This window comes from Orcinus orca, chromosome 8 (assembly GCF_937001465.1).
Source record: "Orcinus orca chromosome 8, mOrcOrc1.1, whole genome shotgun sequence".
NCBI classification, from domain to species: domain Eukaryota; kingdom Metazoa; phylum Chordata; class Mammalia; order Artiodactyla; family Delphinidae; genus Orcinus; species Orcinus orca.
In genome coordinates, this window is record NC_064566.1 from 19290171 (window position 1) to 19303354 (window position 13184).

General features: G+C 39.2%; 1 protein-coding gene across 7 annotated transcripts in view; it reads left to right on the top strand.

Moving 5' to 3' along the window:
* Positions 1-12962, top strand: part of LRRC4C (leucine rich repeat containing 4C) — a 1217740-nt gene extending 1204778 nt beyond the window's left edge. For 6 of the 7 annotated variants that reach the window (XM_049713174.1, XM_049713172.1, XM_049713173.1 and 3 more), the window contains one exon: positions 10311-12962. In XM_049713174.1, the coding sequence (XP_049569131.1) occupies positions 10353-12275 (1923 nt within the window). In that variant the 5' untranslated portion in view covers positions 10311-10352 and the 3' untranslated portion in view covers positions 12276-12962. Of the gene's footprint in view, positions 1-8148; positions 9166-10310 lie in introns of those variants that run through there. The other variant, XM_049713176.1, reaches the window with a different exon arrangement.
* Positions 12963-13184: the final 222 nt, after the last annotated feature.

Genomic DNA, 13184 nt, shown 5'->3' on the forward strand with positions numbered 1-13184 from the left:
CAAGCACAGCAAGTGAACATGATCAAAAGAATTCATAAACAGCCAAAACTATGTACTAGGTATGCTTATCTCTCCTGCATCATGTGAGGCTAAACAAGCAGGGAAAAAACAAATTAATTTTATTTTTAGCCTTGCCAAGTCTTTAGCTATATTTCTAGGTCTGCTTTCCTAACACGAAGTAGATTTGACTTTCTGTAGCTAAGACAAAGTTGGAGCTGCCACCGCCTACCCCAATACCTTGCCTAATCCATGCTGTTCCTTTCGATTGTGACAGAAGAATTAGACATTTTTCACCCAAGGATTTTCTAATTAATGGTTCAAATGTGTTCTAGAAGCAGAAATGTGATGATCAAGAGACTCTTCCATTTTAAAGAAAATTTGAGGATGATTTGACTTTCGGTCTATAAGAATTCTTGTTCTCTGCTCTAAGTGGTCTGACCTAATGGAGGGACCCAAAAGCTGAGTCAAGCCTCCTTAGTTCTGCAGTACATGTGGGTATCATGTGAAGCAAATCATGGAAACCACTTAATGCATCATCTACTTGTAATTTTCAAGGAAATCGTGTTATTTTAGGCACATACAGCAGAGGGCATTGTCTGGCCAAACTTAAAACAGGGCTGCTATTGACAAGAATAGATAAAGAGAAAGAAATAAGGAAGGATTTTCCTTCCCAAAAAATAAAGAAAATTTTAAAAGTAAAAATAAACAAAGAGAGCAAGAAGACAATGAAATGAAATTTATATTGCTTTGTTCTCTCCACCTTTTCTCTGTAGGAAGACGTCTATGAAAATAACTAAAAACTGGACAAGAATCATTCCAGAAATTAATGAAATTTCTATTATGTGAGTTGGACTCTACTAGATGCTAAGGATCAATTAGTAAATATGATATTATTTAGGTCTTCAGTGAGCATATAGCCTTAATTATCTACAAACTGCTTCCATCTGCTTGAACACTCATGCATTCATTCATGCATTTAACAAATGTTTGATGAGTATTTTTATGGAAGAATATCACTAGAGTAGATAAGACACTCCTCCAAGGAACTTAACATTCCACTCAGGTGAGACAGGCAGTAAGAAAATAAACATTGAAATATATGAGGAAAATATTAAATTAGAAGTACTCTGATGACAGTTAAAATGGTAATCTGATTGATGGTGACGGAGGGTCTGCTTTAGGCTGGGTGATCAGGAAAGAATTTTCTGAGAAAGTAAAATTTAAAGGGAGTCTTGAATGAAAGGAATATCAACCATGCAAAAACCAAAGGACAGGTGTTGCAGGCAGAGGGAACCTTAGTGCAAAGGTCCTGAGGAAGGAAAAGGCTTGGAGCATTTGAGGAACAAAGAAAATTCAATATGGTTGAAGACAGAAGGCAAAATGAAGAGAAGTTGAAAGATAAGAGAGATTAGGCAACTATCAGATAATCATATGTTGGAGGCCAAAACAGTTTACATTTTGCTCTAAAAGGGTATGAAGTCAATAGGAGCATTTTCAGCTGAAGAATGACATGAACATATTTATATTTGTAAACTTCATTCTAGATGCTGTATGAAGAATTAATTGTGGTGAAGCAATTGCAAAAGTAAAGAAACTGGTAAGAGGGTATTTCAGTGGTCCAAGTTAGAAATGAAGATGATTTGGCTAGAAAGGGACAATGAGGAAAAGTAGATAGATCCATTTATATTTTAATAGTAAAGTCAGTATTTTAATGAATAGGGTTGTGCTGAATGTAAATAAAAAGAAAAGTCAAGGAAGATCCTTACATTTTTGCCTTGAGCAATTGGATGTGTGATAATGGCATTTACGAAGGTGCAGGGCAGGTTTGGGGATTTTCTTTCAGTATATGGTACACCATTTAATTCATATAATTCTCTCAATGTCTATTAATGTTATCATCACTCCCACTTAGGAAGGTGCAGTTCAGAGAAAGCTAATTTACCAAAGAATGGTTATGCCAAAGAATACTTGGCCAACCTTCTAACTCACCTCATTTCACTCTAAATCTGGTTTTTGTTCCACTAGGTTTTGCTGATATAGATTGGGTGTCTTTCTGTGCTTCAACATTGTTTCAAGTTGGAAAGTACAGTATGTCCTCAAGAAACCAAAACTGAATGTGTGTTTCATAGTCCTTTTTGTATAATTTACAATGTGGACATGAGCAGCATTAGAGATCAAAAATGCATCTTTCCTTACTTGTGCATCAGAGTTTCAAAAGTGATACCCTGCTCCCTCTGTGTAAACCAGTATTTTTTAATGAGACTACATACAGAAGCTAATTTTGCCTTCACTGGCATTTCATGCTCTACAGGATTTCAACTAGGGATGACTAATTTGAAGCTATACATGTCTGAGTAGTCAGATAATCAGACTGAAGATCAGTTCCATTCTGTTCTAAAGTAATGCTAGGGGTGTCGATTATTGAAGTCATCTGCCTTTTCCATCAACCACTCCTCTTTCCAATTTCTTTTATGCACAAGGATGGAGCCTTCCTAAAATCATGCTCTCACCAATGCCCTTCCTGCTTAAGAGCCTGGAGTGTCTTCCTAAGTTTCTTTATTGAAGCAAATCCAAACTCTCCTACCAGGCATTCACTGCCCCTCAGTTGGGCCAACTTAACGATCTAAATTCTGCTGTGTAAGTCTTCTGCTTCCATTAAGTCATTTTTCTTTTATTTCACTCTCCTACTCCTCTTCTTTTACAAGTCATCTATGCCTTCCTCCATCACCTGCCTCAATGCAAGGTTATATCCCTTTAAGGACCTACATAAAATCCCAAACCCTCTTCTTAAAATTTTTCTGATTATCTATGACATTTAAATGTTTTATGGCATTTAAATATCGAATACACTGATTTACATTAGTACCTAGATACACATATGTACACTTTTTATTCTTGATAGGTATCTATGCATTTGTATTACAGCTCCAATAAATTTGTAAAGTTCTAGAAGGCATGGTCACCTTAAGCTCTTTTCTATCCCTTCTTATACTCTCCAGAACGTAGCAACATGTTAGCCACATGGGTTGTTATGTTTTTTTCTTCCATTAATACATATTTCTCTCCACTCACTGCTTTTTCTTATCTAATGATATTGTAATCTTGTCACTTCTAAACACTAAACACATGTATTCCTTTACTATAAGTTAGGTAAGTCTTCTAGAAAAGTGAAAAGGCAGATCCAGGTGGTTTTTCTTTCCTTAAAAATCAATTTTTGGGCTTCCCTGGTGGCGTAGTGGTTGAGAGTCCGCCTGCCGATGCAGGGGACACGGGTTCGTGCCCCGGTCCAGGAAGATCTCACATGCCGCGGAGCGGCTGGGCCTGTGAGCCATGGCCGCTGAGCCTGCGTGTCCGGAGCCTGTGCTCCGCAACGGGAGAGGCCACAACACTGAGAGGCCCGCGTACCGCAAAAAAAAAAAAAAAAAAATCAATTTTTAAAAATCCCAACTTTTTCTAGAAACATTGCAAGGTCAGTGTATATAGCCAAAGAGCCTCCTGTTGACTTGACAGGTTCAGTACCCAGGTTACAGCCATTTAAGCCTTGTATCACTTCCATTACATTTGCCTTGAGGGTCAGCCCTGGGCGTATTTACAAAAATTTTCTTTCTCTGTACATGTGCAGAGCCATATATTCCTGCATGAGGGAGGAAAGCTCAACAGATTTGCAAAACTGGGTTTCGAATGGGAAAAAATAATGAACTATATTAGGAAATAGTTGTAAAATAAATTTGATTTGGGGGGTGAGCTATCTTTGATAATGATGTTATTTAGTTTGTTGCTTTTCCTTTTCCTGTGTATTCTAGCACTCTTTAAAATTTAAAGAGCTATCCAGAGAAATGATCACAATAGAAAGCCTTCTTAGCAAGGTGGGGATGAGCCTCGCCTCCTTTCTTATAAGCAAATCATTTTGCCTCATCTTACCTTGTTCTCTTTGGTAGGTCTCAGGTATATAATGGTATAAGAAATCAGAATTTTTCTGTATTTGCCTTTTCTTTGCTCTTGGTTTGGGGAAGTGGGAGATAGCGAGAGATAGAGATAGAGAGGAGAATGACTATGAAAGCATCAGGTAGGTCTGGCTGTAAGTAACCAGAAAAATAATGAACTGTTTATACTGTAAGGAATTGATTATTGCACTTAATAATAAAATACAGAGGAAAAACTGTTACAGGATTCATTTATTTAGCTGCTTGTCACAATATCAGAAATGCAAATTCTTCCCCTCTTTCCATGTTTTCCTTCCTTAGCACATCAGCTTTGTCCTCAGGCTGCCTCCTTTCTTGGCCACAAGATGGCTGCAGCAACTCTCCGTATCTTATACCCACAACAATACCCAGAAACAGAACAAAGAACTACTCCTTCCCCTTGTCTTTCTTCATATTAGTGGGAGAAAAAAAAAAAATCCCAGAACCCCCTCAGCTGACCTCTCCTCACATCTCATTGGCCAAATTGTGTCACGTGCCCAGACCTGATCAGTCTCTGGCAATAGGAATGCTACAACCAATGTTTATTTAGACAAGAACTCAGCAAACTGTAGTCCAAAGGTTAGTCCACCATCTGTTTTTGAATGCCCTGTGAGCTAAGAATGTTTTGGAATTTTTAAATAGTTGAAAACATTTTTAAGAAAATTTTGAGACATATGAAAATTATATACAGTTCAAATTTCAGCGCCCATAAATAGTTTAACTGGAACATAGCCATGCACATTCATTTACCTTTGTCTAGAACTACTTTCAAGCTACAATGGCAGAGTAGAGTAGTTGCTACTGGAGACCATACGACCTATAAAGCATCAACTATTTACTATCTGGCCCTTTACAGAAAACGTTTGCCTAGTACTAGCTTAAACCAAATTCTATGAACTAATCAAGGTTGGGCCAGCCTCTCCCAAAGCAGATAAGATAGTTTTGTGGTTTTTTTTTTTTTTTTTTTTAGAATGAAAGTCAATCTTCCTGAACAAAATTTTCTAGGGAAAGAGTATGCGAGTAGGATGTTGGGTTGGCAACAAATTCAGAGAGAGAGAGACAGACAGACAGAAAGATTAGAGCTCAAGCATATTTTAGGTGAATAACTCATCTTTAGTTCTGTTTAAAAAGTTGATTCTGAAAATGTCACCAACACAAACTGTTGGTAAGACAGAGCTGAGTTTTTTGCTTACTAAGGGGAAGCACCACCCCACAGAGGTCCAGGAGAGTCTATGGGTGGAGTGGTGAAGATTAAGCCAGAATTTATGGAGAACTGGAAGTTTGATTTTTAGGAGAATTGTTCAATGTGGGAACTTGATGAGGATCAGGTAAGAATTATGATACAACAATCCAGGAGTGGAGAAAACACCGAGGTGACGCAGAAGATTCAAAAAATCCTAGAGCACAGACTTCTGTTAATGCTTTCCCTGAAAGAGTTGATAGATCTTTGGGCAAGTTTCTCTAAGGACAATGAAACTGTTTTGGCAGGAGAATTTCAGAAGAGGCTAGAGATGCTGATAGAGACCATGGCAGAGCTAAGTCAATTTGATGTTGATGGTGAGGTATGGTGTGGAGGTCTCAGTCTCCTTTCTAAATGTGGGGTTTTGCTTCTCAATGTTTAGGGAGGTTTGTTGCAGATACATGTGATTGTGAATATGTGGTCTGTTGAGATGGGAGGGCTGATTGTGGTTAACTAAATGTATCTTTCTCCCACCTCACTTGCAAACTAGTTCCATTGTCTAGACAACAGTCTATGCTGACTTAGCAATGGTACTGTGCTAAATAAAGCATCCCCATTAGCTACTCTCCCTCCTTCAGCTCCTTCTGTGTCCTGAAGCATAGGTAAGGAAAGAAGAAAGGTCTGTTGACAAAAAGTCAGGATATCCTCTGGGACAAGGCTAAAAGTATTATAGTTTAATTCAAAACCCACACAGATCCATTTGTAAATAAATGCTATGAGATGACATCGTAATGGAAGTGTGTACTTTTAAATTGATTTCCTTTTGATGTGATAAAAACATCTTCTGAAAGAGATATTGAAACCTGGCTTTCGATGGAAAGTAACATAATTCAGATTTTAAAATAGAAAACCTTTTGTTGATAGTAGTTTACTCGATTCAGCGCATGTACCAAGCTTTATTTGCGGCAGGTTATAAATTAGCTTTGAACCAACTATAATTCATAAATTGTTACTTATGACTGATTTACAGGCAATCTCATTAATTGCAATAGCAAAAAGACCTTGAAGTAAGCAAGAAATAGAAAATAAAACAACCCGGGGATTGAAAATGGGGAGACACACATACTCTACGATTAAGAGCAATGTATCATATTTCGGTATGTTTTACTGATAGTATGTTTCTGATAATTTACTGATAGTATGTTTCTGGTCATTCCAGTTCATCCTTACCACAACTTTGAATAATAAGTATTAGTGTTATTCCTATCTTATATAAGAGGAAGAAGCTCCCATCACTTTTTATTTTAAAATGTAGTAAATATTTATTACTTATTATGAGCCAGTAACTTTATCTGTATTATGTGACAGTGCTAACAAAAGCCTTTTGAGTAAGTAACTCTGTTGTTTCCCTTTTACAAATGCGGAAAGTAAGCTATAGACAGGTGAAGTAACTTTCCCAATTGTAGGGTCATGGGGGTTAAAGCAGGCATATAAATTCAAAGTCTTCATGAGCCTTTTCTCTGACCACCGGACATGGCTGCCTTTGTTATTTCATATTTTAAAGGGATAAAGGTAGCAAATGGCAGAATAAGGACGTATCTATTTCACTTTTGTGCGATTTCCAGTCAACCAGTTATTTTGACCTCTGTTGCCAGAGACCCTAGGATTCTAGAGAGAGTCATGGGGTGGGAGGTGGGAGGAGGGATGGAGGAGTAGGGCCCTATGACCCCAATCCTAAAAGCATCTATCAATTAATATATTAGAGATTTTATGTGCTGTTCTTTTTTCTTTCTTTCTTTCTTTTTAAAAATTCCCTCTTACCTTCAGAAGTGTGTTTTGGGGAAAGGGGAACATATGCAATGAAAATACTGAATCACATGAATGACAGATTTTCTGTGGTCATGATCACTGGCAATTTAAATAAGATTCTACTTAAAATAGAAATCTACAAGGGTTTTTAAGGTTGTGTTTAAACTTACAATGAAGGAAAACTCCCAATCTAACTCAGGGTGAGAAGCCTGCCAGCCACATTGTTGTGGTATGAATAATTTCAGTGGGTTCTGGAACACAGGAGCTATCCCAGTTGCCTGGTATCTAGCCCTGGGATGATGAGGGCAGAGGGATAGTGGCTCAAGTGTAAAGAGCCCTGTAAAAACTGATAAAGGAAATGATTGGGGTACTGGCTTCATAATGGTTGCCTTGAATATGAAAGGCATGCCTGTGAGCCCGTCCTTTACTATCTCTAGGAATTAGCTAGCCCTTGGAGGGGCAGTCTCTCCAGGATAAGCACAGCCCCCTATCAAAACATCAGAAAATACAGAAAATAAAAGGCATGATTAAATACATTGGTACACATTACTATACCAGGTACTGTGCTGTCAGGAGGCTAAGAAGAGACCATGAGACATGGCCACTGTCCTCAGGGAGCTCAAAAGGTAGTGCAGGAAACAGACCCAGGGACAAATGATCGTAGTACTGAATGGTGTGAAAAGTCAACCTAGAGCTGCAGGAGCCCGGAGAAAGGCAGCAAGTCAGTTTGCCACAGAAGGCTGGAAGAAAGAGTAACAACTCAGCACCCAGTGGTCAAATTTCTTTGCTGCCATAGGGAAGGAGACCAAAACAAGCCTCTGAAGCCAGAAAGCATCTATGACTTTAAACCTCACCTTCTTGAGATTCAGGTCCTTTTCTGCCGTTCTGTGAATGTGGGTGTATATTGAAGGGCTGCTAATGGCAGATACATTTACTGAGTGAAGAATCTCTTTTTATAGGAAAAGAGCCTCTTCTCTGTCTTGTGTACTCTATGAAGATGGAGTTATTTACAAATGTTAATTAACATTGAGAATCTCACCACTGGTAGAAGGGTTATACTCCTAAAGAGGAGACAGACGGCCCTTCTCTCCTCAAGACCTTGAATGGTAGGCATGCAAGAGATGACCAAAAAAGTCCACTTGTCTCTGGAATTGACTTTTCTCTAAGGCTCACTTGGAGCAGCTGGAGGATCTTCCTAATTTTTCTCCTTGCTGCTGGTTTCTTCCAAAACTTTTCTGTCTCCCTGTTAATCTAACATTATCATTCTTAAAAACAAAGCTCATGATAGCATTTCTTTGTATAAACAGAATATGTCGCCTGTAGGATAAAACGGGGACTCTTAAGTTTGGCGTAACCAACTCTTCAGTCTGGACCCGATCTTATCCCAGCTTCTTTCCCATTCTCTTCCCCAGGCTTTCCGTTCTCCCACCACAGAGGAATTTTTATGGTGCTTTGGTTGTACTAGCATCCTTCATGTTTCCTTGTCTTAGCTCAGCCTGGTCCCTCTGCTCTTCTTTCTTTTCTTTATCAATTTCTTTTACAAAATCTAGATCAGGTGACCCTCCTCTTTGAAAATCTCCTGATTTACCAGCACAGATTGAGTTACTCAGACTTCAGCTCCCTCCTACCAATGTGGCTTGGCCTCAGAGCAATGAACATACATTATTTTGTTTCATCTGTTTGCCTATCTGTCTTACCTTCTGAATTATAATTCCCTCAAGGATGAGGATTATATTCTTCACCTTTGTATGCTCAGTACTTAGCAAAATGTCTGGCTAAGGGAAACAACAATACAGTAGTAGTAATAATAATAATATCTAATATTATTGAGTTCTTTCCATATGGAAGGCATTATTCTAAGCCCTTATGAACATTAACTAATTTTATTCTGACAGTAACACTAAGGGTTATGTAATTATGTCATTCCCATTTTGCAAGTAAGATTGAGCCATGGAGAGGATAAGTAACCTGCCCAAGGTGACACGTAATAAATACTAAATTATTGTCTTAGTGCCTTTTTGAATTGGATATGGTGAGCCTCCACACTTTTTTTTCTTCCCAGGAGATTCACAGAAGAGGCACTGTTTATTGAGATGAGAAATTTGGGAGAAGTCATTACACAGGTGCCCAATCCATGATAAGCCAGTTGAGTAGGGTTTATACTGGGTAACACAAGCTTTGGAATTCCTCTTTGTGCCAGAAGAGTTGCAGGAAGTGAGTTGTTTTATTTCCTTCCCAGAAATCTACTTAAAATCAGTAAGAGTAGGGACATAATACATATATAATACAGTTATACTAAGATTTTTTTCTGTGCGTAAACATTATGTCTCATGGGGTGTGATTTAATTTGTGGTATATCTACCTATGGGTAGCAGTTGGCTCTGTTGTCATGAGTTTTTGTATATGAACATCTCTAGAAATTTATGTATATTTGTGCATGTCATTATTTCAGTGTATTTTCACAGGAACTATATGATAAGTTGCCAGTGTTTACAGCTCAGGTCACCCCCAAAGGAAAGGTATTTTAACAAAATAAATTGTGAAAAGTATTTTGCTTTTGCCATCATTCTTGCAGAAACTTTTTCATGGAGTTCTTGAGATCATATTCTCCTGGACTGATGAGCTGACCGTCTAAGCCCTGGTTCTGTACTTACTAACCATGTGACTGCATGCATGTTACTTCCTCTACTATTAAATTTCTTCATCTTGAAAATGGAGTTCCTTCCTCAGAGGAATGCTGTAAGGATAAGAAAGGATCAGGGCATGCAGCCTGTGTAATTACAAAGGGCCCCATACTCAGAAGGGCCCATGCTTGGCTTCATGCCCTACTGTAACTGATTTGAAATTCTTAATAATTTTTTAACAAGACATCCCACGTTTTCATTTTGCCTTGAGCCCTGCAAGTTATGTAGCCATTCTTGGATAGGATTGTTTGTGAACTCCATAGCCTGTGGTGCCTGGCACATAGACTAATCCTCAATAAAATGCCAGGTATTAATAATTTTGCGAGGGAATTTTTAGTTTATTGGTATAGCCCCCACCCCAATTTTATTTTCTGAACTTTTCCAATCTGGTATGGACATTGAGCCTAATTGTGGGGTACATTTCATATGTCCTCATGCATTCAGCTCAGACTTGGTTGGTAAACACTACAGTAAGGCCCTCTACCTCATTCTTCCATTGCTCTGTGATTGCACATCTGATGGAATATTGGCTGTGGATGGCTGCTGACTCAAAGTACAAAAACACTTCTCTATAAATATGAGCCAGATCGCTTAATAAATGACACTACATACAGTGACTCCAGAAAGACATCTGGAGGAGATCTAATACTCTTTTTTGCTCTCATTGTATTGCAGATTATTAGAACTCCAGAAGGACCAACACCAGATAAATTATGAATGTTGAACAAGATGACCTTACATCCACAGCAGATAATGATAGGTCCTAGGTTTAACAGGGCCTTATTTGACCCCCTGCTTGTGGTGCTGCTGGCTCTTCAACTTCTTGTGGTGGCTGGTCTGGTGCGGGCTCAAACCTGCCCTTCCGTCTGCTCCTGCAGCAACCAGTTCAGCAAGGTGATTTGCGTTCGGAAAAACCTACGTGAGGTTCCAGATGGCATCTCCACCAACACCCGGCTGCTGAACCTCCATGAGAACCAAATCCAGATCATCAAAGTGAATAGCTTCAAACACTTGAGGCACCTGGAAATCCTACAGTTGAGTAGGAATCATATCAGAACAATTGAAATTGGGGCCTTCAATGGTCTGGCAAACCTCAACACCCTGGAACTCTTTGACAATCGTCTTACGACCATCCCAAATGGAGCTTTTGTATATTTGTCTAAACTGAAGGAGCTCTGGTTGCGAAACAACCCCATCGAAAGCATCCCTTCTTATGCTTTTAACAGAATCCCTTCTTTGCGCCGACTAGACTTAGGGGAATTAAAAAGGCTTTCGTATATCTCAGAAGGTGCCTTTGAAGGTCTGTCCAACTTGAGGTATTTGAACCTTGCCATGTGCAACCTCCGAGAAATCCCTAACCTCACGCCGCTCATAAAACTAGATGAGCTGGATCTTTCTGGGAATCATCTGTCTGCCATCAGGCCTGGCTCTTTCCAGGGGTTGATGCACCTTCAAAAACTGTGGATGATACAGTCCCAGATTCAAGTGATTGAACGGAATGCCTTTGATAACCTTCAGTCACTGGTGGAGATCAACCTGGCACACAACAATCTAACATTACTGCCTCATGACCTCTTCACACCCTTGCATCATCTAGAACGGATACACTTACATCACAACCCCTGGAACTGTAACTGTGACATACTGTGGCTCAGCTGGTGGATAAAAGACATGGCCCCCTCCAACACAGCTTGCTGTGCCCGGTGTAACACGCCTCCCAATCTGAAAGGGAGGTACATTGGGGAGCTTGACCAGAATTATTTCACATGCTATGCTCCTGTCATTGTGGAGCCCCCAGCAGACCTCAATGTCACTGAAGGCATGGCAGCTGAGCTGAAATGTCGGGCCTCCACGTCCCTGACTTCTGTATCTTGGATTACTCCAAACGGAACAGTCATGACACATGGGGCGTACAAAGTGCGGATAGCCGTGCTCAGCGATGGGACGTTAAACTTCACGAATGTAACTGTGCAAGATACAGGCATGTACACATGTATGGTGAGTAATTCTGTTGGAAATACCACTGCTTCGGCCACCCTGAATGTTACTGCAGCAAACACTACTCCCTTCTCGTACTTTTCAACCGTCACAGTAGAGACTATGGAACCTTCTCAGGATGAGGCAAGGACCACAGATAACAATGTGGGTCCCACTCCGGTGATCGACTGGGAGACCACCAACGTGACCACCTCTCTCACGCCACAGAGCACAAGGTCAACAGAAAAAACTTTCACCATCCCCGTGACTGATATAAACAGTGGGATCCCAGGAATCGATGAAGTCATGAAGACTACCAAAATCATCATTGGCTGTTTTGTGGCCATCACACTCATGGCTGCAGTGATGCTGGTCATTTTCTACAAGATGAGGAAGCAGCACCATCGGCAAAACCATCATGCCCCAACGAGGACTGTTGAAATCATTAATGTGGATGATGAGATTACAGGAGACACACCCATGGAAAGCCACCTGCCCATGCCTGCTATTGAGCATGAGCACCTAAACCACTACAACTCTTACAAATCTCCCTTCAACCACACAACAACAGTTAACACAATAAATTCAATACACAGTTCAGTGCATGAACCGTTATTGATCCGAATGAACTCTAAAGACAATGTCCAAGAGACTCAAATCTAAAACATTACAGTTATGAAAAACAAACAAAAAAAAAAGACAGTTTATTAAAAATGACACAAATGACTGGGCTAAATCTACTGTTTCAAAAAAGTGTCTTTACAAAAAAAAAACAAAAAAGAAAAGAAATTTATTTATTAAAAATTCTATTGTGATCTAAAGCAGACAAAATTATGTGTATTCCTCAGAACCTGTTTTTGCTGCACTTATTTACTATTTTCCCACATCTTGTCCCTGCCTTTCCCAATCGCCATATTTTTCATAGGAGATCTCAATTCCCTAAAGAACTGGTCTAGGAAATTTTGTAAGAATTCTGTTACACTTTGAGATTTTTATGGTGAATTCTAGTGGTGAGATCCAGTCCCTTTTGTCTTTCTTTTTTTTCCTCTGTCTTTTCTTTTCCCCCTCTCATGCCCTTATGAAGTAGTCCAATGGGGAATGCAATATTAGAAATAGATTTTTAAGAGAGAACAAGGAAAAAATGCAAGATCTTATATTTTTCATGTAATGACCTGTTCTGTATTTATGAGGAGGGCCATACAATGGAAAACAAAAAGTAAGCAAACAATAGATTAATTTACATATGAGCATCTATAAAACCCATGATCTTTTAAACAAATCTAGAACCCGGATTTGTAGATCAAAAGCTAAAAATAAGATTATAAATAAAATATTGTTGTTTTTTCTGTACCTGGACACAACTCATTTGTAGTATGGCTCAAATGTGAGAAACGAAGGTAATTAGATTTCCTACTTTCTAAGAAAGGTAATATTATAGTAATCTCCAATCACAGCACCAATCTCTACAGGGTCCTGTTTCAATGGATGACTTGAGTTTTTGATCTATATTCAAGGATGCTGTGGTGTTTTTTCCTTCTCATTAGGGTCACCCTTTGTAGAATGCTCAGATTA